This window comes from Gymnogyps californianus, chromosome 2, assembly GCF_018139145.2.
Source record: "Gymnogyps californianus isolate 813 chromosome 2, ASM1813914v2, whole genome shotgun sequence".
NCBI classification, from domain to species: Eukaryota; Metazoa; Chordata; class Aves; order Accipitriformes; family Cathartidae; genus Gymnogyps; species Gymnogyps californianus.
Genome location: NC_059472.1, coordinates 9,185,966 through 9,210,361, shown reverse-complemented (window position 1 = coordinate 9,210,361; position 24,396 = coordinate 9,185,966). Strand labels below are relative to the sequence as shown.

Below are 24,396 nucleotides of genomic sequence, written 5' to 3'. Positions count from 1 at the left end.
CAGTTAACAAAAATCAGTCTTTGATCAGAACAGTTTTTATGTAGAAATCGAATGAAATTATACAGAACACAGTCAAATAATTATTTAAGGTAATATCTGACCTAAATACATGGTCCGTAGTGCCGACTTTGCTACAGAAGGAGTTATACAGCCTAACATTTAATACCTAGTCTATGATTACGTCATTTGTGTGCTGGAAAGTGTAAGGCAGCCTATAGAGTGATAAGAAAGAGCAAGGTACGCAATGCCTGACTATTAAAGTCTCCGTGCCATTTCTTAAGCGCATGGTGGTGGTTGGTTATCTGCCTTCATGTTGCACAGTTCTGGAGTTTCCAACGGGACGGTGTGTCTCTCTCTTTGCTCTTCTTAATACGCTCCACAGTGGACCTTCCTCCTCACTGCTCTCCTCAGAGCTGGAAATCCCAGTGCCTATTTCTGTGCCAGTTGGAGGCCTTTCATAAGGATCGCTTTGACATGAGACTTTCTCCTCTTGGCACTCTTGCCTGTGTGGAAACTTCAGGCTTTCATTGAAGAATGCAGAAGCCATGCACTCAGCTGCTGTCTTATCGCAAGCACATAGTAGTTTCTCACACATGCTCCAACCAATACCTTAAAAAGAAGTTTGAGAATTAGTGTTTGAAAGCAGTTACAATTAGTCAATGTGTAATTTGCCATGTGTGGATGAGCTTTTGAAAATAAAATTTTCAAATCTGCCTTGAATTTTATTCTCCAAATTCACCTTTAATCATCTAAATATAAGCCTGACACCAAGGTGCTGGGCAGCTGAAGGTCCAACTGGCTTCAGTTGAACTTGTGAATGTAAAGACACCAACAGCTGACTTCTGTCTCCAATCATAAAATGTCGGAATGTAATTTTCTCCACCTGACCTGGTCACATCATACACAGTGGTGTAATACCCTTTATCTCAACTAGGAAAAAAGCTTGGGTTTATAGGAAACATTGCTAACATTTTGTAAGCCAAATTTTTCTGTCTCCGTACTCAGCTCTAGCAGCTCACAGGCATGGTGGCATTCAGTCTGTAGTGCTTTGATACACTGTCATCAGGACATGAGAAATTTCCTCCAGCACAAACTTACATTTTGGCTTATGATCAAAACATACAACTTCAGATCTTGAACTTCTTTCTGCATGACATCCAAGTTTCTTAACTTGTTCCATACAACAGTGATGAGAGAAGCAGCACCTAAAATAAACAGTAAATGTAAATGAAAAATACTTATTCCTCCTGCATCTCAGAGTACTCGCAATTATTTTATCTCTTTATTTTCAATGCCCATTAAAACTGAGAAATTTTAGTTTTCATATCATGGAAACATCTCTTCCATAAAGAAGAAGAAAAACAACCCAAACTGTTCCTACTCTCCTCCTATACCTGTTCCTACTTTCACTACCTCCTTCCTAATTCCTTTGGTATCATATGTTTAACAATGCTGTAGGTTTTTAGGGGGGTTAATTTTAAGATATATAATTACAATTGTAGCTGTGACCTAATCCGCTGTGAGAAGTGTCTTCAAGTGTTCAAATGTTGTTGGCTGAAAATCTGAAAACTGCATCATGATAGCCAGAGCCTTGACTACCCTTCATCTAGTCTACTTTATCACGCGTAGGCCGTCTTATTTGTGTGCAAGTGTAGGAAAATTGTGTGTGCTCTATACTAAGTGCTATACTTAGACTTGATGTAGCCCCAACTATTACGAACTTCCACACAGGGAGAGAATTTTAGTTGTAAATGCAGCATTCTCAGAGGAGATTTCCTTACGTGGTTGAATTCTCTGCGTTACTCCAGAATTCCTCCTGTCAGCCATGCCATGACAGCACACAGTCAGCCATGGCAGGTGTCTTGGCTGCAGCTCAGGCAGTACTTCGCTCAAGTTCTACTCTCTTCTGAAGGACAGTGTGGCACGGGTGTATGTTGACTCTTCTCTTCATAAATCACTTTGCAAACCACCTCTTAGCCAAGTTTCACAGCAACCCTTATCCTCATCTCTTCTGATATACTCTGCCTTCTGCTCTACTTACCTCCCATTGTTCTCTTTTCTTATTTTAATTGAGTTAGTAAGTCCTCTCCAAAACATTGATGCAATAATAGAATGTGTCTTAGTGACATTAGAGTATTTAATTTTTTATGTATTTAAGTGGATTCCCGCCCCCCCCCCCCCAAATGTGGCCTGACTACTGATACGTAGCTATACGAGGCCCAACAAAAGGTATACTGATCTTTGTTGGTCCAAAGGCACCCCAATAATACCCTCAGTTAATGGCAGATTATAGAAGAGCCCACACCTGTCCAGTGCATCAGTAGGATAGCCTCTTCCTTCTTGGCCACAGTAGCAACCGTAAGACTCAAATTCTTCTGGGCATCGCTCAGTTAAACAGAACAGCATTTCTCCTAGCTGGGGCAGCTCCCTCATCACTCTGCCATTTCCTCTCTCTTGCAGAAAGGTTAATCGCTCACATACTACAAAGCAAAAAATGTTATTTGACACATGTCCTGGTTTCAGCTGGGATAGAGTTAATTTTCTTCTTGGTCGCTGGTACAGTGCTGTGTTTTGGATTTAGTGTGAGAATAATGTTGATAACACGCTGATGTTTTAGTTGTTGCTAAGTAGCGCTTATCTTAAGCCAAGGATTTTTCAGTTTCCCATGCTCTGCCAGCAAGCAGGTGTGCAAGAAGCTGGGAAGGAGCAGAGCCGGGGCAGCTGACCCGAACTAGCCAAAGGGGTATGCCATACCATGGAACGTCATGCCCAGTATATAAAATGGGGGGAGCTGGCCAGGAGGGGTGGATCGCTGCTCGGGCATCGGTCAGTGGGTGGTGAGCAATTGCATTGTGCATCACTTGTCTTTTCTTGGGTTTCATTTTTCTCTCTTTTTTTTGTTATATTCCTTTTCATTACAATTATTATTATTATTATTATATTTTTATTACTATTAGTTAGTGTTATATTTTATTTTACTTTAGTTATTAAACTCCTTTTATCTCTACCCATGAGTTTTACTGGGGTTTTTTTCCCAATCCTCCTCCCCACCCCACTGGGAGGGGGGAGGGGGGAGTGGCTGCGTGGTGCTTGGTTGCTGGCTGGGGTTAAACCATGACAACACATCATGTTTTCACTGGTTGGGGGCTCTCTTTTGATGACAGAAGTGTTTTCAGAGATGTCAGAAACTTTTAAAGACAACATTTTACTATTTCTAAATTATTGCTCCAGTCCATGAGCTATGGCTCTTAGAATACTACTGAGCAAGACAGCAGAAGTGGGGGGAAAATATTTAAAGGGGAGAGAGTTCCCTATGAAGATATAAATTACAAGTCAAATTGGATTGCAATGAGAGTACTTTGCAATCCTTTGTAATCCTTCATAGTTAAATTTTTCTTCTAGAATATTCAAACCTAGCTGAGTATTCAGTAGCTTCTGTCTTGGCTAATTCAGAAAATAGAGTCCTAACCTCTTGTGCTTGCACAGTGATTGCTGGGCAATGACGATGTTGTGCTGGAGGAAATAACTTTTTTCTTTTTTCATTTGAAATATAGTTCAATTCAAGCTATGATGCCCCTAGCCCAAATGCAGGAGCGATAGGTTGCAATGGTTACTGTGCTGCAAAGGTTTTGGCATCTCCGTGTCCCAACCCTAATGCCTCTGTGGCTTCCCCGACTCAGGAAGAACTGATATTGAGGGAACTACCCCTAAGATTGGAGAGCAGACTGTGTTCCATATCAGGAAAAAAGATGTCAAGGGGGCCTTTTTTGGGACTTTGCCAGGGAAAGGACTTGAAGGGGCTGATGGTTGGATTGCGGGAGAGAGAGAGAGCTTCTGTTCCCTGTGCATCCTCCTTGCTCCCATGAGTAATCCCATCTTCCCTTCTACAGCTCTCGACTGACTCTCCCTGCTTCTTCCAGGGACAATCCCGGATTACTTCCCCCAGTAGGAAGTTCTGCCCATGTGCCTGCTTGGGTCTTTGCTCACTCACGTTAACTCTCTAAGAACGAACCCCAGGTTCATGCACGGACGTGCGCTCTCTAAAAGCTGATATTTTACGATCAAATTTTCCAATTTGATGGAAGGCTGGGTTGATTCTTCGTGTCTGCTCTTTTCCAGTGCTGGGACTGCTTCTCTCCATTGGGAAGCCTGACAAGATGGATAGGACAGTCCATGAGTGTAGATTTACAGCAGTGACAGGTCTGAAATGTCTTGGGATGTCTGTGAACTCTGAGCAGGAGTTGGAACAGAATCAGAAATGGTGAGAAAAAGGCCGACTCTGGCAAGACTTTGGCAAGAGGTCAGAGTGAGGAGCAGGGGAAGTTCCTTTTATTGCTTCTGCTGCTTGTAAAATAGAGTAACTCAAAGACGTGATTAAATTACTGCCTAAAAGCAAGGGGAAACATTCACTGAGCTCATTTTAGATCTTGTACTGTATGAAAAATGTACTTATAACCTAATCATAAATAGTTTTTCTAAGTGTTAATGATAGCACATTGGTGGAAGAGGTTGAACTGTTGGAAGCTTTTGCAGATGACTGCATCTCCTGTTGTTCTTCTAAATACCAATGCATATGTGCTTGTCTAACTGGTTTAGGATAACTATAATCTTTATATGTGATATACACCTACCTTTTAATATCGAGGTAGCTGAATATTTCTTTAGATATAACTGAGAAAAAAAACTTCATTTACCTTTTCCTGCAGGTTCATTGGGTCCCCTGTCAGACAGTACCAGTTCCAGAGCTATTCCAGAGGAAGCTGTGCTCTGGCCACCCCTTGCAGGGCTTGTGTCTGGGGATGACATATGCACAGATTAGACTTGCAAAGGTAGAATAAACTCTTCTTTCAGTAATGTGTCCAAAAGTGCATATTCTGAACCATAATCAATTGGCAGTCTTCTAACATATGTTTAATTCGTAGTTGGAAGACTGTTCATTAATGGTTAGTTAAGCTTTCCTTTTCAGTGTTTGACAGTGAACTGCCGTTTCCAGTGCAGTCAGTGTTGTGCACCCTGTATTCTATGTAATCTATCCAGATTTAGGGAGAAAATAGTGTTATTCTACATACCTATGAGAAATGCTGAATCGTCAGATAGCTGTGAACAGGAATAGGGGACTGCTGTAAATTAGAATAGGTGTAATTCGGTTTTTACTTGCCTTTTCCTTTTGTCCTTGCAGATGTGCCTGCAGGAATCTTCTCGGTGGGGACAATTTTGACTTGCATTGAGTTAATATCTCCTGGGAATGAGGCTGGGGAGGTGGTTATCTCTTCCACTGGGATCACAGCTTCCATAAATCCATCCTCTTCTGAATAAGCAGAAAGAGGAAAGCAGAAGAAGACATGAAAAATAAACAGCAAGATTTTCATTTTAGATAGCCGGTCAGAGTAATATCCTCAGGCAGAACTGGTGGTTTGATGGTCATAGAGAAAAAAAATTCAAGATGAAAACTGGAAAGGCAAAGGGTATCCACACTGGTCATTTCTTCACATCTCCTGCCTTTCAGAAGAAAAGATGCTGGTTAAATATGACTAGTTTACCTGCTGATTATTTTTTTAAATTTTATATGGTCCATACTGAGGTAAAGAGCTGTGCCAGTTGCTGAAATTAGTATGTCTTGGTGGTTAGTCAGCCATACTGAGAGATGAAGTGCAGGTGAGATGTCATGAGATGCCATTTTCTGAGTAAATTTCTTAAAAAAAAGTGTCAGTTCACATGAGGGTACCAAAACTGAGAGCAACATTAGTGAAGGCAGAAAATTATTTGACTGATGCAGAGCTGGGCAACTGAAGGATTTACTATGTTGTAACCACAAGGAAATATCAAGGGGAAAATAAGTTGAGGTTGAATATAAACATAATTTTAAGGAGATTCTTTATCCTAAAAATTAAATTGGTATTTATTTTTAGATTGTCTGAAGCTTTATTGTTGAGCAGGAATGTTTTGTTTAATTTGAGGATTACTTATCTTTTTTCTTTTTTAACCTTTTTTATTTAGCTTACTTGTAAATGAAAACACTTTTATCAAATGGAAATGAAATATTTTCATTTTTTCTAAATGTCAATATGAAGTATGTGGCATCTCACAAACAAAATACTTTTAAAATACTAGTGAACATGTGTTTCCACATTTTTAAAGCCTTTTCTTTTGAATTTCTTGGCTGAACTTATTAATTGGATTAAACTCAAATTCATTAAATTTGTCCCTCTGATGTTCTGGGTTTAGTATGTGTTGAAAATAACCTGTCATAGGATAAGAGAATAGATTAAAAAAATGAAAGTACTGCTAAGAACACAACAAAGCCCATGAAAGGCTGCAGAAAGGGATCAATAGCAACACTCTGCTTTTAATAGCTCAGCAAGGTGCACATTTTATGCCACTTTGTTCAACAGTGATACGTTGAAATGAAAGCGATTCCTGCTAGACGTAGAAGTAAAACTGGAGTTTGGGAAATTCTGCACTTAGCTAAGAATAGATATTACAAATAATCTTCCGGGAGCCGTGCAGATCTGCAACGCAACACACAGATTTTCTGATACATTCAAGTTAACAGAGGAGAACATTTAGTGATTTTTGACCAGTGCTTAGTACAGCAATGCCAAATTTCTGTATTGGGATGAGAGACATGGATACTGTTCAGACAGTGTAATCAGAGTCAAAAAATGACTACTTTCTACTCTCCGTATTCAGTGTTTCTTGACATTTTTCTGGTGCATTTCAGTCTGCCTGAATGATCCTTTCTACAAAAAAAGGGGCCACTGAGAACTTCCAAGTCTACTAAGGTGCTCCACTTCTAGCTGTAGCTACTGGTGTGGCTGTGCTCAAAGCAGTAACAACTGCAAAAGCTGAAATAGGTTTTAGACTGGGAAAGAATTCCATGAAATTCTGTGTAATAAAGGAGGATGCAAAATCAAAATGAACCTTTCTGGCAGCAGATGCTATGAATGTAATTTAAAGGACCAACCATTATATTGGAAAACCTTATGTGAAGAGGTTTTTACAAGTACTTGGACGAGGAGTGCAGATGAGTGGCTGGAGGCAACAAACACCTAATGCTTCTCAGTCTGGTTTTATTGTTTGTGTATCTGCTATCTGACCCTGATCTAAGTTTGATTCTCCAGCAGCCCTGTCGTCACCATGCATGGATTTTTAACTGTGATGCTTTTAAATGAAATATTACTGTGTCAGTCAAAGGAAAAGGAAAGCTGAGAGTCACTGACCTTTTATCGAGAGGACAGGGGGAGCAGGGGCTGTACCTCTGTGGTCCCTTGTGGTAACTGTACAAAAAACAGAGGCATCGTGGTAGTGACCTACCTGCTGTATTTCTGCAATGCATTTCTGGAGTGTCTTTACTGAAAACATCATAAAGCTTAACCAAACATCACTGTTAACCTTGTTTTATAAAGAGGGTAATTAGGAGAAACCAAGTGGTTTGCTGAAGGATGTGCATGTCAGCAGAAGAACTAAAGGTATTATCCAGAAATCCTGTGCTGCAGATTTTTGACTGTGACACCACAGAGCTTCATAAACCGAAATCCATTTTCACCTGGAGTCAAGAATGCCTGATTCGTCAACAAAAGTGTAATCAGACTCTTACCTCTGGCTTTGGAAGTCCCCAGGACCATCTCACTGGGCTCAAAAGAAATCACTGTTGAAGACAGAAAATGTAAACTGAGAAAACAAGTTGCCAGCACAGACTGTATGAAAGTCAAGCTGCTGAGAAGAGCTTTTTCAGCAAAGCAGGAAGACCCAGGGACTTCATGTATAGAGATTTGCCTGTTTTTCTCAGTGGTGCATTGATTGTTGTGACAAAGTGATACTGATAAAACAATCTAATTGCTGTGTTCAAATAATGTGCTTTACACTAACAAAGAAGCAGCATAAATATGACTGAAGTGGCAAATTCAATATTAAATCCATTTGACAGACAAATATACTAAGGAGGATTATAAAATCTCACTGTTGCACACAGAAGGATGCCACATTTCTTGTGAACACCTTGTGTTTGCCTGCATTGAAAGTCAAGTATGGATGGGCAGCTACAAGGCCAAATACTTCCCTAACCTCTAATTTATTTCTTTACCTGATAAAACGTTTTCATTCGTCAGCTACCTTTTGATAAATTTAAACATAGCTATCAAATGATCCAAAAAATCATCTCTGCATCTTTTTGAGTGTTGTTAGGATGTTGTGATGTGAAGAAGAATGTCTTTCACTTTGAATGAGTTTCTGAGTAGTACTTTGGTTTAGTTTAATGCAGTTCCCAGAGTTGTCAATGGTGAAGCTCCTTTGGGATTAAATGGGGAGACAACTAGTTAAATGGTAAGTGGTTCTCCAAATGTTTCCTTCAAAGTCTGACTAGATATGTTAGCTGTGATGATAATTTTCAGCTTTCTAGATTTCCTGATACAGGTTTTTATCCCGTGGCAATATTTTGAGCCTTATGATGAACTATGCCTCTTTAGAGAGCGTGAGTAATCTTTTTTTTCAGGAAGTAAAAGATAGCTACAGATGTGCAAATACAGGGGCATTCACTCCCTCAGGAGTTCTCAGTTTTCTGTTACCAAGCCTCCCAGAAGCAGCTAGAAAAACATGAACCAATATTGGAGCTGTTGTTAGGCAAGAACAAGAAATATCTGGTAAAAAAACCACCCTGATAATATTGGAGAGGTATGAAGGAACAGCCAGCACTTAGACTCGGCACAAAGCCTTTTCAGGTAGGTACCTTTGTGCATGTGGGCACTTTTTTGAAAATAAAAAAAAACTGTTAAAGTCTGAAGCATTGTTTCTTTTTTTTTTTTAAAAAAAAGGGGAGGAAGAAGAAAAGAAGAAAAAAAAAAAAGAAAAAAAAAGCCATATGGTTTTTCATTATTCCAGATTCACACTTAGGGCAATAGCTCACTTTGAGAAACAGAGGAGCACACTACAGCTTGAAACCAGGTTCTTAAGTTCTCAAAAAGTGCAACTTTCCACCTCTCCCCACTCCCACAAAATAACTCCCGAGTTTCTCTGAGTTGAGCAGTGGCTTGGTCGCACCCATTCAGTGCACATCATTGCTCGTGTGCTTGGCAGATACGGGGTCTCTGTACGTGACAGTATGGCTTTGCTTGTGATGGGGCCACATTGCAAGAGTGCATCAGCTAAATTAGACAATGGATGGTCCAAGTCTGGTCTCCTCTGTTTCACTACTGTATGACTTGGCCCTCATTTACTAGGTGTACCTTCCCAGAGCCACCCAGGGCTTTGGATGACTTCTGTCCATGGCCTCTTGTGTTGTAGTGCACACCATGCGGGTAGGAAGAGAACAGTTTTCTTATACCACAGCAATGAGATTTTGCAAGCATCCATTCCTGAATAAGATAGCTATTGATTGTAGCAGAAAAAAATAAAGATTGTCAGAAGAACCATTTTGTCTCGTGGTTTAGGAACTCACCAAGAGGCACCAGAGTGAGAGGGACTTCAACCTGGATCTCTATGTTGCAAGTAAATAAACCACCAAACTGCTGGCTCATTTGCAACAAACATGCTCAACTTTTCCTCATACCACTGCTTGATCTTGTATAATTAAATGTCTCTTTAAAGACAACAAATATGCAATTGGCTGTGGGTCCAGTGGTTGGCACCCACACAGCACGTCTCTGCCAAACAGCTCACCTGCTGCAACCTGTGTTCCCAGGGAAAAAAAGGTCTGTTTGGATGAAAACAGGTTTTGTGACAGAGTGCTCATTCTCGGCCCTTGAGAAACTTACTGTAAACACTGGTTAAGCACATCGCACAAATTGAAAAATTGCATTTTCTCATTCAGTCTTGAATTCGATCACCAAAACATTATATCTACTTTTATATCAGTCCTTTTAGAAGGGCAGAAAGAAAGCAAACAGCTTATTCTTGTATTTTATTCTTTCAGTTTTTGGGAGCTGAAAACAGTGCTTCTTGCACTGTAAGTTGCAAACCTTCTTCCATGGATGCAGTTGCAGCCTGTGTTTTATCAGTCCCATGACGAAGGAACTCTGCAAAAATAAAAGCATTCTTATTCCAGAGTGTCATGCCATAGCATTCTTATTAGACAGGATCTTGGCATAACAGGATCAGTGTCATCAGAATGGAACTTATTTCTAAATATTACTACTGTTGTGCTTTTTGTACAGTTATTATATGATATAAATATAGCAAGTACAAACCTAATTATTGATAATTACGGTAATAGTATTAAAATCCTGCCTTAATATTTATTCACTGCTGATACTAAATTCTACTCAGCAACATACAGTATAGTAAAAAAAAAATCCCTCAGTCTCAGAGAAATTGGCTAGCAATCAGCATTCTTTAAATTCCCATTTCAGCAGGTACTTAAATACGTAGCTTATAGTGAAGGTATGAAGATAAGAATTAAACATTTAAGCAGAAAACTTAAATGTTTAAATCCAGGCAGTTGGCTAGGAACCTTGTTAAAGCAGGGCCTTAAATGTGCATGCAAATAGAAAAGGAACCATCTGAAAATATTTTTAAGTTGCTTTTAGTGTGTTTCTTCTTATAGTATTTCCAAATGAGATTCAGGGTTCTCTTCTGAATTCCTTCTCAGAAAAAGGAGTCATTTGGCTGAAATTTTCCTGTGCACCTGTGTAAAAGCTTGTTACAAAAATGGTGCTTTAGTTTATTAGGCTTTTTTCTCTTCCTTTCTTATTTTGACATCTTGCTAAAACTTGTCTTTGCTTTTCAGAAAGGAATTCATAGCTTCCAAAGTACTTATTTTTCTGAGTATAAATTTATCTTGATTTAATATGCATCAGTCAAAGAATTACAGAGATAAGGACATACCCTCCGTGTGAAATGTTGTCATCTCTCTCTTGCTGGTTGTTTCTGAAAAGGAGAAAGCTCTCTCATAGACCAAAGTGTGAGAAGGAGGTTTGTCACTGTTTAGTCTGAATAGTACAGCAAATCAGGAGTTAATTGAATTTATTCCTATTAAAGCAAAGGTTTAGGCAAAAATATCCCCATTTCAGTCACATTTTTCTCTGTAATAAAGAATCTACCAAAATCCTTTTCCTAGAAATTTGTCAGATAGGATTTTTTTTTTTTTTTCCCCAAAGCCTGAACTGGACAGAACAGCTACACAGAAAGATAATAACAGGAGTGAACACTAAATAAAAATGTTTCATTCAAAGCTTTTTTTTTTTTTTTTTTTTCCATTAAGAAATATAATCAGGAGCCTAAAATTAGCGGAGGTATTCAGTGAGCTAGGGTTGAATCTATCTTTATCAGCAGTGGTAAAACCAGCATGATTTTCCTGTTAGCACCTAACAATTTCCCCTTTATTTGTGATGTGCTGGAACTGCCATGCTTTATATGAGAGCCATCTGATCCCAGTGAAGGATTACTGGTTCACACGAAACAATTTTCTGGCTTTGATGCAAACTTTCCTGTGGCATTTTCTTCTCCCTTGACCTATTCACAAGGGGATGCATGCATCCAGAGCATGATATAGATGTGTATATCTGTCCTTAGCACTGGGGTGTGTGAATATGAGCCCATGGATTAGAAAAACTAGCATTGCTTTTTCATGTCTGTCTCAGCTTGGGAGTTCAAAGGTCCTCCCCCTGCCATGCTCTGATTGCAATCCATATGAACTAAGTTTTTAATCCAGCCCTGTTCCCACAGGAGAGATATTCAGTCTTACAGGGCTGTAATTTCGGCTACAGAGCACAGATCAGTGTATGACAATGGAGATAAATATCACCTTCATCTTTAGAGAGGACTTTTCCTTCCAAGATGGAAACGAAGTAACAGAGCAGAGTGGGTCTATTTTTGCCTTTCCAGCTAGTTTTTCCATGATTCAAGGGGAAATTTGAGCTAGCAATATTTTCAGTTTGACATTCCTGTTAGTGACCTCAGTGGGTCACTAATCAGCCCAAATATCACCCATTCATTCAGGTTGGCAAGAGCCTCACAGGGTTGGCAGGAGCCTCCTGAAAACAATGTTCTTCATATCTAACTGGAATTTCCCTGTTGCAGTTGTGTCTCTTGCCTCTTGTCCTGTCCCTGTGCACCTCCAGGAAGAGTCTGGCTCCATCTTTTCTGCACACCCCACTAGGTATTGAGGACAGCAAAAAGATCTCCCCTGAGCCTCCTTCTCTTTCATCACGTGCTCCAGCCCCCTCACCAGCTCGGTAACCTCTCCTGGACTTGCTCCAGGATGGCAATTAGTCCACCTTCTTCTTCTCTCTTGGTATTCACTTGAGTATCAGTAAATGGAAAGCACACATGAAACGGAGAATGGACAGACTGCCAGATTTAGTGCAGGAAAGCACCCAGCTACTGCTTCATTCTTGTTGGGTCAAATTTGATGCCAGCGAAACACTGGCAGGAGGAGGCAGTCAATCAGATCCTTAGTATTACCTGTAACCAGAGATGGGCAGAAGGAGACATCCAGCCCATTCAAGGAAGAGTTAAAATGTGCCTTCACAAAGCATTCAATGGCATCTTTGTCGCAGTTGCAGAGGAACAGTTCACAGGGATTCCCAGACTCTGGAAATAAAACAAAAATCCAAACGAGGTACTATTGAAAAATCTTTTCTGCCTCCCGCTTTTCCACAAACCTGTAAGGTTTGTGTCTGTGTTCATTAGTGCAAACCTATTTATAATGTGCTTCTTCACATTAAACACAGTCAAGTTTCATGGTCCAACACTGTTTTTGAAATGCCACCCAACGTAGCCTGGCACAGCTGGCAATAGACTTCTTGCCTGTGCTGGTTCGTTCTACAGAGTATTGGGGACTACACAGCAGTGCTTTGCTGCCTCTAGTTTTTCCATGGAAAACTTAATCCAGCTGATACAGGGTTTGACATTTTACAGACTTCATTAAAATGTTCCTCCTAACCTCAAGAAGTCACAGTCCACAAGCCAAGCCTTTCATGTAAGATGTGATTTGCTCCTTATAAAGGATATGAAACAGTTTCCCAGGAAATACTGTTTTCCCACTTCAAAACCTTCTACCTTTCAGAGTTTCAAAAAAACATTGACTTTTCACAGCTGTCACACTTCTGTTTCATATTTTGGACAGGGACTATTCTTCCCCCCTCCCTTTTTTTTAGTTTGAACAAAATGTTTTCCGATCATTAAGTATGGAAAGAGCTAAAAAAGCACTATTCATGTTTAAATGCACTTGGACCTTTATAGATTGGCCTAAATAGCAAAACTGGTTTTAATTTGAAACAAGAAAAGGAAATTGGATCAGATTGTTCTTAAACAAGCTATAAGGGTACTGGTTTGGGGATTCTGCTCCTCTTTGCCGGTATCCTCAAATCATGTTCTAGCATATAGTCTTTTCTGAGAGTCGATACTTGCTAAAAAATTGTATTAAAATTGACTAGGCATTAAAGAGCCCCACTCCACGCTTGCCAGGACTGTATTAGTATTGCATGGAGTAGCTCCTATTATAACAGCATGGTCTCTGCCCTCGCTGGAGATACTGTTGTATCTGAGGAGCGTATACAACCCTGTGAACAAAGAATTTGATCCCTCAAAGCATATAAAAATCAGGCCTTGAAGCTTCAGAAGGGAACTGTTTTTCAGGTCTTTCCCCAGCATCTGCTGCATTTCTGATGTGTGGAGATATCTCAAGCAATGCTTAGTGGTTCTGCAAAGTCAGGGAAACCTCAGCAAGAGGCTGCCTGTTAGAGGAGCCCTGGCAAGTTTCTAGTTATTGAACTTCAGTTTTCCTGCCTAGTTGGGCTTTGATGCCTCTGTGTATTCCTATTTCCATTCACCCCTGAGCAGAACACTTCAGCCCTTAAAAATCCAAACATGGAGGTGGTTTCTGCTTAATTTATATGTGACTTTTGGTAGATAGACCAGAACGAACTTCTCAGTCATGGTGAGGCTCCAGTATTACGCTCTTGCGATAGGTTAATCTTACCACAGGTCAGGTTTTCAGTAGAGCAGCTGACATCTGTAGAAATCTTTGATGGGTCCCATGTGCACTCCATCTCCATTGCTTCCTCGTAGCACTTGCGGTGCTGGAAACAGCATCTTAAAGAATGAAATAACACACATTTCACACAATTTAGTTTCAGTTCAAGATCACACTGCAATGCTTTCCTGTTGCTCTTACACAAGAATGCAAAAGATGCCAAAGGAGAAAAAGGGGTCCTCACTGTGGTCCCTAGACACAAGAAAGGCTGAGTACTGCTTTTCCCTGAGTCAGTCTAGTGGGATAAGTACAGCTGGATGCAAAACTCAGTGGTGGGAGCAGGTCTGCATCCTGTGGGAGACCACGGTTACATTTCTGTCCTGCTGCAGTACCTGAGTTCTTACAAGGACTCTACAGGCAGTTTGAATGAGAAATCCACTACCAGTGCCCAAATATCCACCCACAGCACTGTCAGCTCACTGCCAAACAGTGCCCCACAGCTCAGCTCTAGGGGTCTTGGATCCAGTCCTGCCACAACCTTTCTCACTGCAGATTTGGAGAACTACACAGAACCTGGCACTCATGGAGGGTTAATGTCTCTGCAATGCCTTGTGAAACCCTGTGTCTCGAGACTATGTAAATATGTGCAGTGTTATGCTCTGTTTCTTGTCCTTTCTCTTCTGTGCAACAATCAGAAAATGCACCATTTAGCCATGGGAAGGGGCCATGAAATATTTTTCTCATGCTGGAGTAAAGCAGCTTTCTCCTACCACCACACAACAAAGGCAGTTAGAAACCTTGCGTGCAAACCTCATATGCCTGCATGACCACTTTAGCTGTGAATAGCAATGAAAAGTCAACTAAACAACAAGCTATTCATCAATCTTCTCTTCTCTTCAGCAGTTTTTGAACAGGCAAGTCATCTACTTCTATATTATAGCAGCATCTGTGTGCACTGACATCAGCTGTAAATGAAACACCAGTAAAACACTCAGTCATCATTTACCCCATATAAAATTGTTACATAGATTAAGCAGGGGCTTGCTCTTAGATTTAGATTGAAATATCCTCATTTCAGAGAAATGGACTCAGAACACGAGTCTGTTATTGAATTGCCATTGGTCTTGATCATGCCAAATGCAAAGACAACTGTCATGGTTTAATGCCAGCCAGCAACTAAGCACCACAGAGCCACTCGCTCACTCACCCCCGGTGGGATGGGGGAGAGAATCGGAAGGGTAAAAGTGAGAAAACTCGTGGGTTGAGACAAAGACAGTTTAATAGGTAAAGCAAAAGCCACACACGCAAGCAAAGCAAAACAAGGAATTCATTCACCACTTCCCATCGGCAGGCAGGTGTTCAGCCATCTCCAGGAAAGCAGGGCTCCATCATGCGTGATGGTTACTTGGGAAGACAAAGAAGGCCATCACTCTGAACATCACCCCCTTCCTTCTTCCCCCAGCTTTACATGCCGAGCATGACGTCCTATGGTATGGAATATCCCTTTGGTCAGTTGGGGTCAGCTGTCCCGGCTGTGTCCCCTCCCAACTTCTTGTGCACCCCCAGCCTACTCGCTGGTGGGGTGGGGTGAGAAGCAGCAAAGGCCTTGACTCTGTGTGAGCACTGCTCAGCAGTAACTAAAACATCTCTGTATTATCAACACTGTTTTCAGCACAAATCCAAACCATAGCCCCACACTAGCTACTCTGAAGAAAATTAACTCTATCCCAGCCAAAACCAGCACAACAACATTAACACTTAAAACCAGCATCTGCTGCCAGGAAGGGTTAACTTGCGATCACTGTGTAAGGAGTTAACTTAAATTAAGCTCATGTGGGATTTTTGTTAAAGACGCAATGAATGTGTTATTTACACATCACCCACAGCCCTGCATATGCACGGAACCCACCGGTGGACAGAAGCATTCCTGCACTGATCAGAGCAGGGATCAAACACCTGCCCCTTGCAGGTTCCCTTCTAGGCTGCGCATTCACTTTCTCACTTCCTATATTTAGGAAGCATTTAATATTTAAACACTTACTATATTAATAGATAATTATTACAATATTTAATTTGTCCTCACAACCAGAGAAGCAGTCCAAGTCCTAACCGCAATCAGACTTTTGACGTGGCGGAAGACATCAGTGATGAGGTTTGCTCAGGTTGCTAGCAGCAGATCAGAGCTCATGAATAGCGTTATCCCAGCTGATGAAGTTTCAAAGCCCGGTTTCTTGCACGCCAGTGTCTCTGCTGCCTGTTAGTTGTTTTGCTCCCTGCTGTAACCTGGTCTAGGAGACTGCAGGAATGTATTGAGCAAAGGTGAGGGCAAATAGCATTCAGCAGAGAGGCCCTGATGGTTCCTCTGCACCACAGACACTGCTGTGCCTTGTTTCAGAGGTGAGGCTGAAGTTTGTAAGCTCCATCAGGAACAGGGTTTTAAACATACAGCTGATGAAATGTCTCAAGACCCACTCCTGTCTCTGCCTGAGGTCTAGTGAGGTGTCAGCACCTGAAAGCTCCTCTAACTGCATAATTAGTCTAATACAAACTCCCTGCAGTTCTTGTTTGTTTAGAGCATCACAGTTACATCAACACTTACTACAACAGTTAATCAGAAAATTTACTTGCCTTCCCTTTGCGAGCAGGGGATTGTAAGACATGGATTGTCCTCTGGGCTTGCTTCTCTTTCCCCATGGACTATGGAGGTAGACTAGGCTCCTAATTTAGATATGTCAACTAGCTACTCTGGGAAATGGGAAAAGGTTGGGCTTACGAGCACAAACATTTTCCAATGCCTTAAAAACCTACAGTGAGATGTTCAGCCCTTTTTTATGGAACAGAAATGGCAGTGACAAGATCCGAGGTTTGCAAAACTAGTTTCTAAGAAATAAAGTTAGTGAAAAAATTGCAACACTGTGGGAACTGTGTCTGAGAAAGACACGTAGCAGCCACCTGTTTGGAGGCTCTCTTGAACCAAGGGCATATCTGTGTCAGTGGCAAAACAATAACCAGTCTCCATTTACTGCAAACTGCAGTGGGGTTGCCGTGCTGCTAAGGAAACCTCACCGCAGGACTGCTAACCAATTTGTAAACACAAAGTGACTCTGCGGACGTTTCGCAGAACAAAACTGCTGATATATCGTTCTGCTGCTTCTGTATTTATGCTGCTCTGCATTAAAATGAAGCTGAGTGAAGCGAAAGCCCAGATGCTCAGCTCTTTGGGTATCAATCCATTGAACTGACTGAAGCTCTTGTTTCAGCATGTCATCATGATTGTTCAGAAAACCTTTCATAAGAAGTCTCATGGCTTTTTTCCAGTAGCAGGGTTAGATCTTCATTTCCCCAGCCATCCCATGCTAGGATGGATGGATTAATTTCCATCCAGCTATAGGCATTAGCCCTTTCTGAGCCATTGTTGTCTTCACTCGGGGAATTAATACATCACATTACATTGTTGGAAAAAACTTTTTTCTATTTAGACATGGATGGATCTTGATTTTCTTTTATTTTCTTTTCACACCTCCTGCTGGCATAAGTGAACAACCATTTGATTGTCCTGGCCTGAGATTATTACATTTTTTCTCACTAGCCCACTCAGGGTCTGGGGCAGTATCCCTTCAAAGCACAGAGTGGAGTTCAGATGGTTTTGTTCCTGGTGCATGGTACTGGGAAGAGCCATTGAGCTACCTTGTTCTTTGTGCCTGGATGCTCCAGTGTCTTACAGCCTTGGCAGGTACACAGGTATTCAGGGCAAGATCTACTTAACTTCCTCCTCAGATGCCGACATTTTCATTATAGTCCACTATGAGCTTACATTGCTGGTATATTACACAGCTCCCAATACCCACAGTTTGGTAAGATTGTAAACCCACTAAACTCCTCAGATGAATGCTCTCCCACTCACCTTATTAACAGGCTGTCCAGTTTTTAGCACCGATTTAAGTGTGAGACAGAATTCCCCGGTACAAAGAAATGAATGAGGTTTTGTTCACAAAGATCTGTTCAGAATTTAGAGACCTCTGGGTAAGATATGTCAAGGAGATGATAGGTATGGTGTTTACTTATTCTGTTGCATTAGTGCCCACTCTTTGCAACCAGTTTAAACCAGCTGTGCCACCAGAGTTGCACCGGTGGAATTATATGCAGGTGTGGGGGACTCTGCTTTTATCTGTAGGATGGGAGTATTTCTCCACATCGAAGTGTGGGGAAATAAAGAGAGACTCCGAGCTATGAGAAAAAAGAAGCAAGTGGATCATCACATGCTGTAGATTATGACCACCTCGACTTCATCTGTTTCCAAGCCATACTGTAAGGCAACTGGTGCGGGGTGTTGGCCCAGCAAGAAGATAGTGCTCACCAGCAGGTAGGAATAACACAGGACAGGGCTGATAAACCAGACTTGAAGCTACCTATCTTTTGTAGGTCATATCAGATATTTAGGTTGCAAGTGAGTGGTGACTAGATTAAACAGAGCTGGATGGTGTGGGACTGACTTACCCTCTGAATAAATCTTCTATTTTTTTACAACTGTCCTTAAATCGTTTAGGCAAGTGTTATGCTTCGGGTCATCAGAGCATGAGGGCACTGACAGCCAGTCAGGGCAGAAGAGGACATCTCATGGATAAGACTTACTCATCAGCTTCATCCACGGGGAGCCCTTCCATCTCAAATCGGCAAGAGCAACCATAGTCTTCAAAATCCCTGGGACAAAAGCCAGTAACACACTTCATTTTGTTCACAAAGTTGAGCAGAGCAGGGAAGTTAGTGAAGATGGACTGTAACCAGGTGAAGTGAGAACCTAGGCAGCCTGGAAAGAGAACAGCCATAAAATGCATGGTAAAAGGAGGTGAGCCAGGTGTGGGTCACACATGGGTGATGTTCGCATGAACACAGAGTCTAAACAAGGCAGTAACATGGGGACATTGAGCAATGCTTGACACTCAGCAGTATTTAGTATTATAATAGTCTTTGGGGAAATCTACAGCCTCAAAAATCCCTGTTCCTTTTCAGTATACGTAAAAGCAAACTCCACAGGATTTCTATTCAGTGCTCAAGTACAACTGGAACACATACTTACCAAAAAATAATGCAACACTTTCCACATTTTGAAAGACTCCATTGAAGAATGTGGCATTGTCTAAATGAAAACAGAAACAAACCACAATTCTTTTTAAAAAAGTAAATTACAAGAACTCTCCCTAGACTGTCACTGGTCTTGCTTTAGTTGTTAAACCATTTTGACATAAGAGTTACTAGCTATTTGCTAACAGCACACTTCCCTGCAATGCTTCTGGAGTACACGTGATTCCCCACTGTCATGCAATATTGTAAAAAGTAAAGCTTAAACCATTCTTACTCAAGATTCTTTCAGGCGTGTTAAGAAGCTCTGGCAGGAATGCTGGCGGCTCCAATTCTTGGCCACCTACCTCAGCAAACAAATTTGAGAAGAAAAAGATTTGAAAATAAAAAAAACCAACAAACCAACAACATATACTTCATTATGACACATACACTGCAGGCATTTTAAATACTTTCCTACACTAGCAAGCCAATTTATCAAAGCCATGATACATTTGCTTAGCTCCATCCACGCCCAGGAAAGCCCAGAAGCATACTGGTAAGTCACATTGACTTCAGCTTAAAAATCAGTCCTCTGTTAAACTGAGATGTTGCTAGTGAGGATGTGCTAACCCTTGTATTCCTGTGCTCTTCTGAACGGTCACACTTACTGGGATAAATTAGTAGAATGGTGTAAAATTGTTTCAGTTGCCAACTACTTTCATTGTCCCAAATGTTTCTACTCTGTAACCCTGGGCTCTTCACTTATTTGAAGTCAAGAGGTTTGGTTTTTCTGAGTCCTTATTGCCTTATTGAATCTCTTCCTATCACTATTTCTTTCTTAATTATCTCTTTTCCCTTTTGAAGATGCTGTGGTATATTTTCCATACTTTTTTTTTTCTGTTTGCCATGTCCTGAATTAGGGTGAAATCTAATACTTGTTCTCTCCCTTCCCATTTTTTTTCCTTGTTCTTATCTTCTGCATGATTTTAGGAGAGAATGTGTTACTTTGGATTTATTTAAACTTGACTTTTTTTTTTTTTAAAGGTCATAAGTCAAGAGTATTTATTGGCCTAAGGATTGAAAAACTGAAGGAAAAAAACTAATGTTAAATTCACGGCATAGCTTATGTCTCAGAATAACTGGCATTAGGAAAGCTGTCCATTTTCTCTACGAAAGATTCTGGGAAAGAGTTGACAGTTATCTTGCTAATCTGTTGCATTTTCCTGCAATAAATATAGGTGTAAGAGAGTAAAGCGGAGTAGTGGGTTTTTTAGATATAAGGCTTAACTCTATGTTTAGAAAAGGATTAGGAAAAAATAGGACTTTTTGTTCAATCATATATAAGAGCCTTCTTAGGATGTCTACAACTTTTGTGGAGTGAACAAGATGTTCATGGTAACAGTCATATGCCTCCAACAATTCAGGTCTCAAGTTTAGTAGCAGAATATGGATATGGGATTGAAGGAGGTAGGAAGAAGTGCTTCCTCGTATGTCATTCTTTTCCTGAAAGTCTTGGTCACAATGAAAAGCTTTTAGATGAACAACAATCCATCAGAAGTGTCCTTCATTGCAGCAGGTCCAAGGGGAACGGACTGCTTTCCACAAACCAGAAAAGGTCTCCCAATAAAGGCTTGCCTTTTCACAGAACTGGAACAACTCTGTTGAAAGCTTGACAGCCATGAGGAATTCAGATTTAAAGCAAAATAATGTTGTGCCTTGCAAAATAAATAGTATTGAATGCTATATATTTGTACACATGTTTGCTAAAGAAAAACTGCCCCTTATTTTCTGGCTTAAAACCTGTATTTCCTGCACAATGACAAACATCCTTCCCCCAAGCCACGTTCTATCAAGTGCATGTAGAGCCAGGTTTTGACACACTGCGTAACACCTTGGCTCAAACTCTGTGTCTGTTGATGAATAGCCATTGATCATTTAGTCCTTTCAGCAAAATTTTGGCAAACACGAAAATCCCATTGAGTTGAAATGAGACAGAGGAGAGAATTGATAAAGCCATGTTACAGAACTGCTGGAAGTTGTGATTGCTCCAGCATCCTTCACTAGCACGTAGTTCTTCTCAGCAAACTTAATTTGCACACACCCAATTAACACAGAAATGTTTGAAGCTCCCCTGGAGAAAAATCTCTACCACAGGGTCAGCAGCTTGGTAAACCTTTGGCTCTTCTAATCCTTTCATTACAAAGAACGATATTTCTAATTGTCACCAAGTCAAGATCAATGAACCAATGTTTGCTAGCAAGATGGCTTAATTTTGTTTAAATTGTGGGGGTAGGGACAAAGAGAAAATACTTTCTGGATGAATTATTCTCTTTTCTTCTTTTGCTGTCATGTCTTTTGGGGCTATTGGTCCTACGTCATTCCCTGTATAGCCGGTGAAAGATTGCACTACAAAAATCAATCCTTTAAACCTCAGAAGATTCCAGGGGGGTCAAATTCTCTCACCTTTTTCTAAAACCTGCTAAATGACTTGGCACAAGTCCTGAGGAGACTTGTATGATACATCAGCTCTTCAGCTTTCCAGTTGTATACCTTATCCACAGAATTTCATTCAACATTCAGATACACATAAAAATGTTTCTGGACTGTGTCTGTGATGTTGCTACTCTGACAATGCTTTTCTGAAGTGTTATCTGAAAAAAGCCCATCAAAAAAATATCAGTGAACCTCCAGTTGGTTTTTTGCAATCGTGGCTAATTAAAATGTCATAATATAGGACATGGATGCAGTCATTATAATCGTCAGGGAGCAAAAACCTTGATTGTTCTGGGAAAAGACAGAGTGCAGCAAACCCAACCTATATTTGATTTATTCAAGGTAAATCACATTAGCTCCTCACAAAAATGCTAGTTCATGCACAGATATTTGCTTCAGTCTCAAAGCAGAGATCAGCAGAATAGATCCCACATAAATATAAATCAATAATCCTCTCCAAACCTAAAAATGGTGACATTTTAAATCATTGTGCTCAGACTGCGCTTCGCTGGGGTAAAAGAATCTAAAAACTGTGGCACAGCCTTTTGAGGTTTGGGGGGAAATCTCTTTCAAATGCTATGTCAGAAAAATTTCTGCGTGTCCAGATATTTCTGAGTGTACTACATATTATCAATATATAGTTCCCTTTACATCTGGGGACTAAATACCCATTTATTTTTATGAATAAATGGTGTAGCTATTTTGACATTCTCTATCACTGCAGTGGGGAATGCTAATATTCTTACTGATTTCTATTCGTATAGTAGGAATCTTAAGGTTCAGCTTCATCAATATATTTTAGCCCATGTGTTTTGTGTTAGACCTGTTTCTTTACTGACTTCTAATGCACGCAACCCTTAGAAGAGAGGCAACTTGTGAAGTTGAAGTAAGTCAGCACAGAGTTTTGTCTATGCCAAGGTGCTGAGCTTTCTTTTCCCTTTAGAAATAACCCTGTGGAATGACCAGAAATGGTGTTAGACCTCCTAAAAGTCCTTCTCTTCACCTGCACACTGCTACTCTTACTGACTTTCCTACACAGTGCAGGGACTGCAGAAATTGAAATGTTTGCCCATCCCTGTTACTGGAAAGCTCATTCACCCATGACAATAAAATCTAAAGAGTTATATGAAGGAAAAAACCTTATTCATAGTAAAATTTGAAGGAGGAGCTTTAGCTGAACGTGAGTTGTATTTCAGGATGCACTTAATGGTTTGGAGAATTTAGGCAATACACATGTATTTAATGAGTAGAATGTCTTTATATGTAACTTGCAACTTTTTTGGAGTTTAAAGGACTTAAATAATGACGAAATGCTAGGAGAAGGGAAGTTGCAATTTTTTGGTTATATTTTTAAGTCTACTGAATGTTTCTTGCTTCACTACAAGTCCTGAGAAAAATAGGTTTTATAAGTACTCCATAGATAAACTTATTTAAGTACATTTGGGTGTTGAACAACTAGGTTTGAGGGGACAGAAGGCGTGCTTCTAAAGGATTGTTTCCAAATGCACATACTTAAAATAGCATTTAGGCATAAATGTCAAATAATCATAAAAATACATTGCCACTTACCACTGTACAAGACCATTGACGTAGACACCAGCAGAATTACAATCATTTTTTGTTTAATCCAAAACCAAGAAAAAGTCACACAGCAGACTGGTGTGCCTGGTGAGTTAAGTAAAATATTAGGCAGAATGTTCTCTCTTGAATCTGGGAGTGGGAAGACATCAGCTTAGAAAATCATTCTTTTGTAGCCTGGCCATATTTCTGCTTGACGCAATTCAGGTTTTACCCGTATCATAGTCAATGCACATATTACAGCAACGATGAGCCTTATGTATCCTTCAAATTTCACCGATGTCCTCTATAAACCTGACTAACAATATTTATTTTGGTATTGCTTTAGGTAAGTCAACAGGCTCTGCCAAAGTGCCATAGACAGGGGAAGTCCATTTAGCAATGAAATGGTATACTTGAAGTTTCTTTTGTTTTGTAAAGTGTTTTTACATCTTACTTAATCTAACAGGATTTTTAAACAATTCTTCACCTTATGTTTAAATGCAGATATTGTGAAACGCTGTGTAAATGAAGAAACATTCTGGGATTAATTCTATTGAATCCAGTTAATCTGCAATCCATTATATTAGTTTGCTTCACATCACAAAAATCTCTCCCACTTTGTAGTCAAACATTTACTCTAATCTGTGTTGAGACTCACCTAATGTATTATATATTTTCCTAATGATAAATGCTATGTTGTTTGGAGCTCTTCAAGTTCTGGGTGTGCTTGTTCTTACAGAAATGTGTGTAAAGAATTCTTCTGAGGCTAAAAGCCTTGCATTAGTATTCATTAAATGACAGATACTAGATTGGTTTTGAACTACAGTCACAGTTTACCCTAAATTTAGAATGATTTTCTAAGTAAGAAAGTCAGGCATGGAGTTTTTTACAGGCAAATAAATGAACATCAATTTTGAAATATGTATCTACTGTTGATTATCTGCTCCCGTAAGGTCAAATATTGCATTCATTTCTATTAAAAAATCTTGTAATATTTCATCAGGAAGTGAGGTTATAAATCTAACAGCTCTAAATATTTATAGCCTATTATCCCAAATCTCTTACCTATACTTTATTCTACAACTCCACACTCCCAAATAGCTTATTCTACATTGTTTTCTTCCTGATTCCTGTATTATAGAGTACGTCTAGAAAGGCTTACCTTGAGGGATATTATTCGAAAGCAGTTGGATGGAGGACAAATGGATTTCAACAAAGTCAGTACTAAGTTATTTATACCCACTTGGATATATACCTCACCCATGTGATCACTTCCTTTATCAAACCCCCTTCAACATTTATTAATTAATTCTTCCATGAGATTCCTTAGAGTCATTATGCCCACAGTGTATCTTAGTAATATAGCTCCAGCC

At 40.1% G+C, this 24,396-nt stretch overlaps 1 protein-coding gene across 1 annotated transcript; it reads right to left on the bottom strand.

Annotated features, from left to right (window-relative positions):
• Positions 1–298: 298 nt before the first annotated feature.
• Positions 299–23,048, bottom strand: OC90 (otoconin 90). Its single transcript, XM_050892923.1, has 14 exons — positions 23,033–23,048; positions 19,266–19,331; positions 18,987–19,046; positions 18,542–18,716; positions 13,916–14,028; positions 12,397–12,525; positions 10,819–10,860; positions 9,954–10,010; positions 7,598–7,648; positions 5,159–5,305; positions 4,695–4,793; positions 2,306–2,480; positions 1,099–1,205; positions 299–609 (listed from the first exon to the last, which is right to left on the bottom strand). Exons 1-14 carry the CDS (start codon positions 23,046–23,048, stop codon positions 299–301), a joined length of 1,548 nt encoding a protein of 515 aa, XP_050748880.1.
• Positions 23,049–24,396: the final 1,348 nt, after the last annotated feature.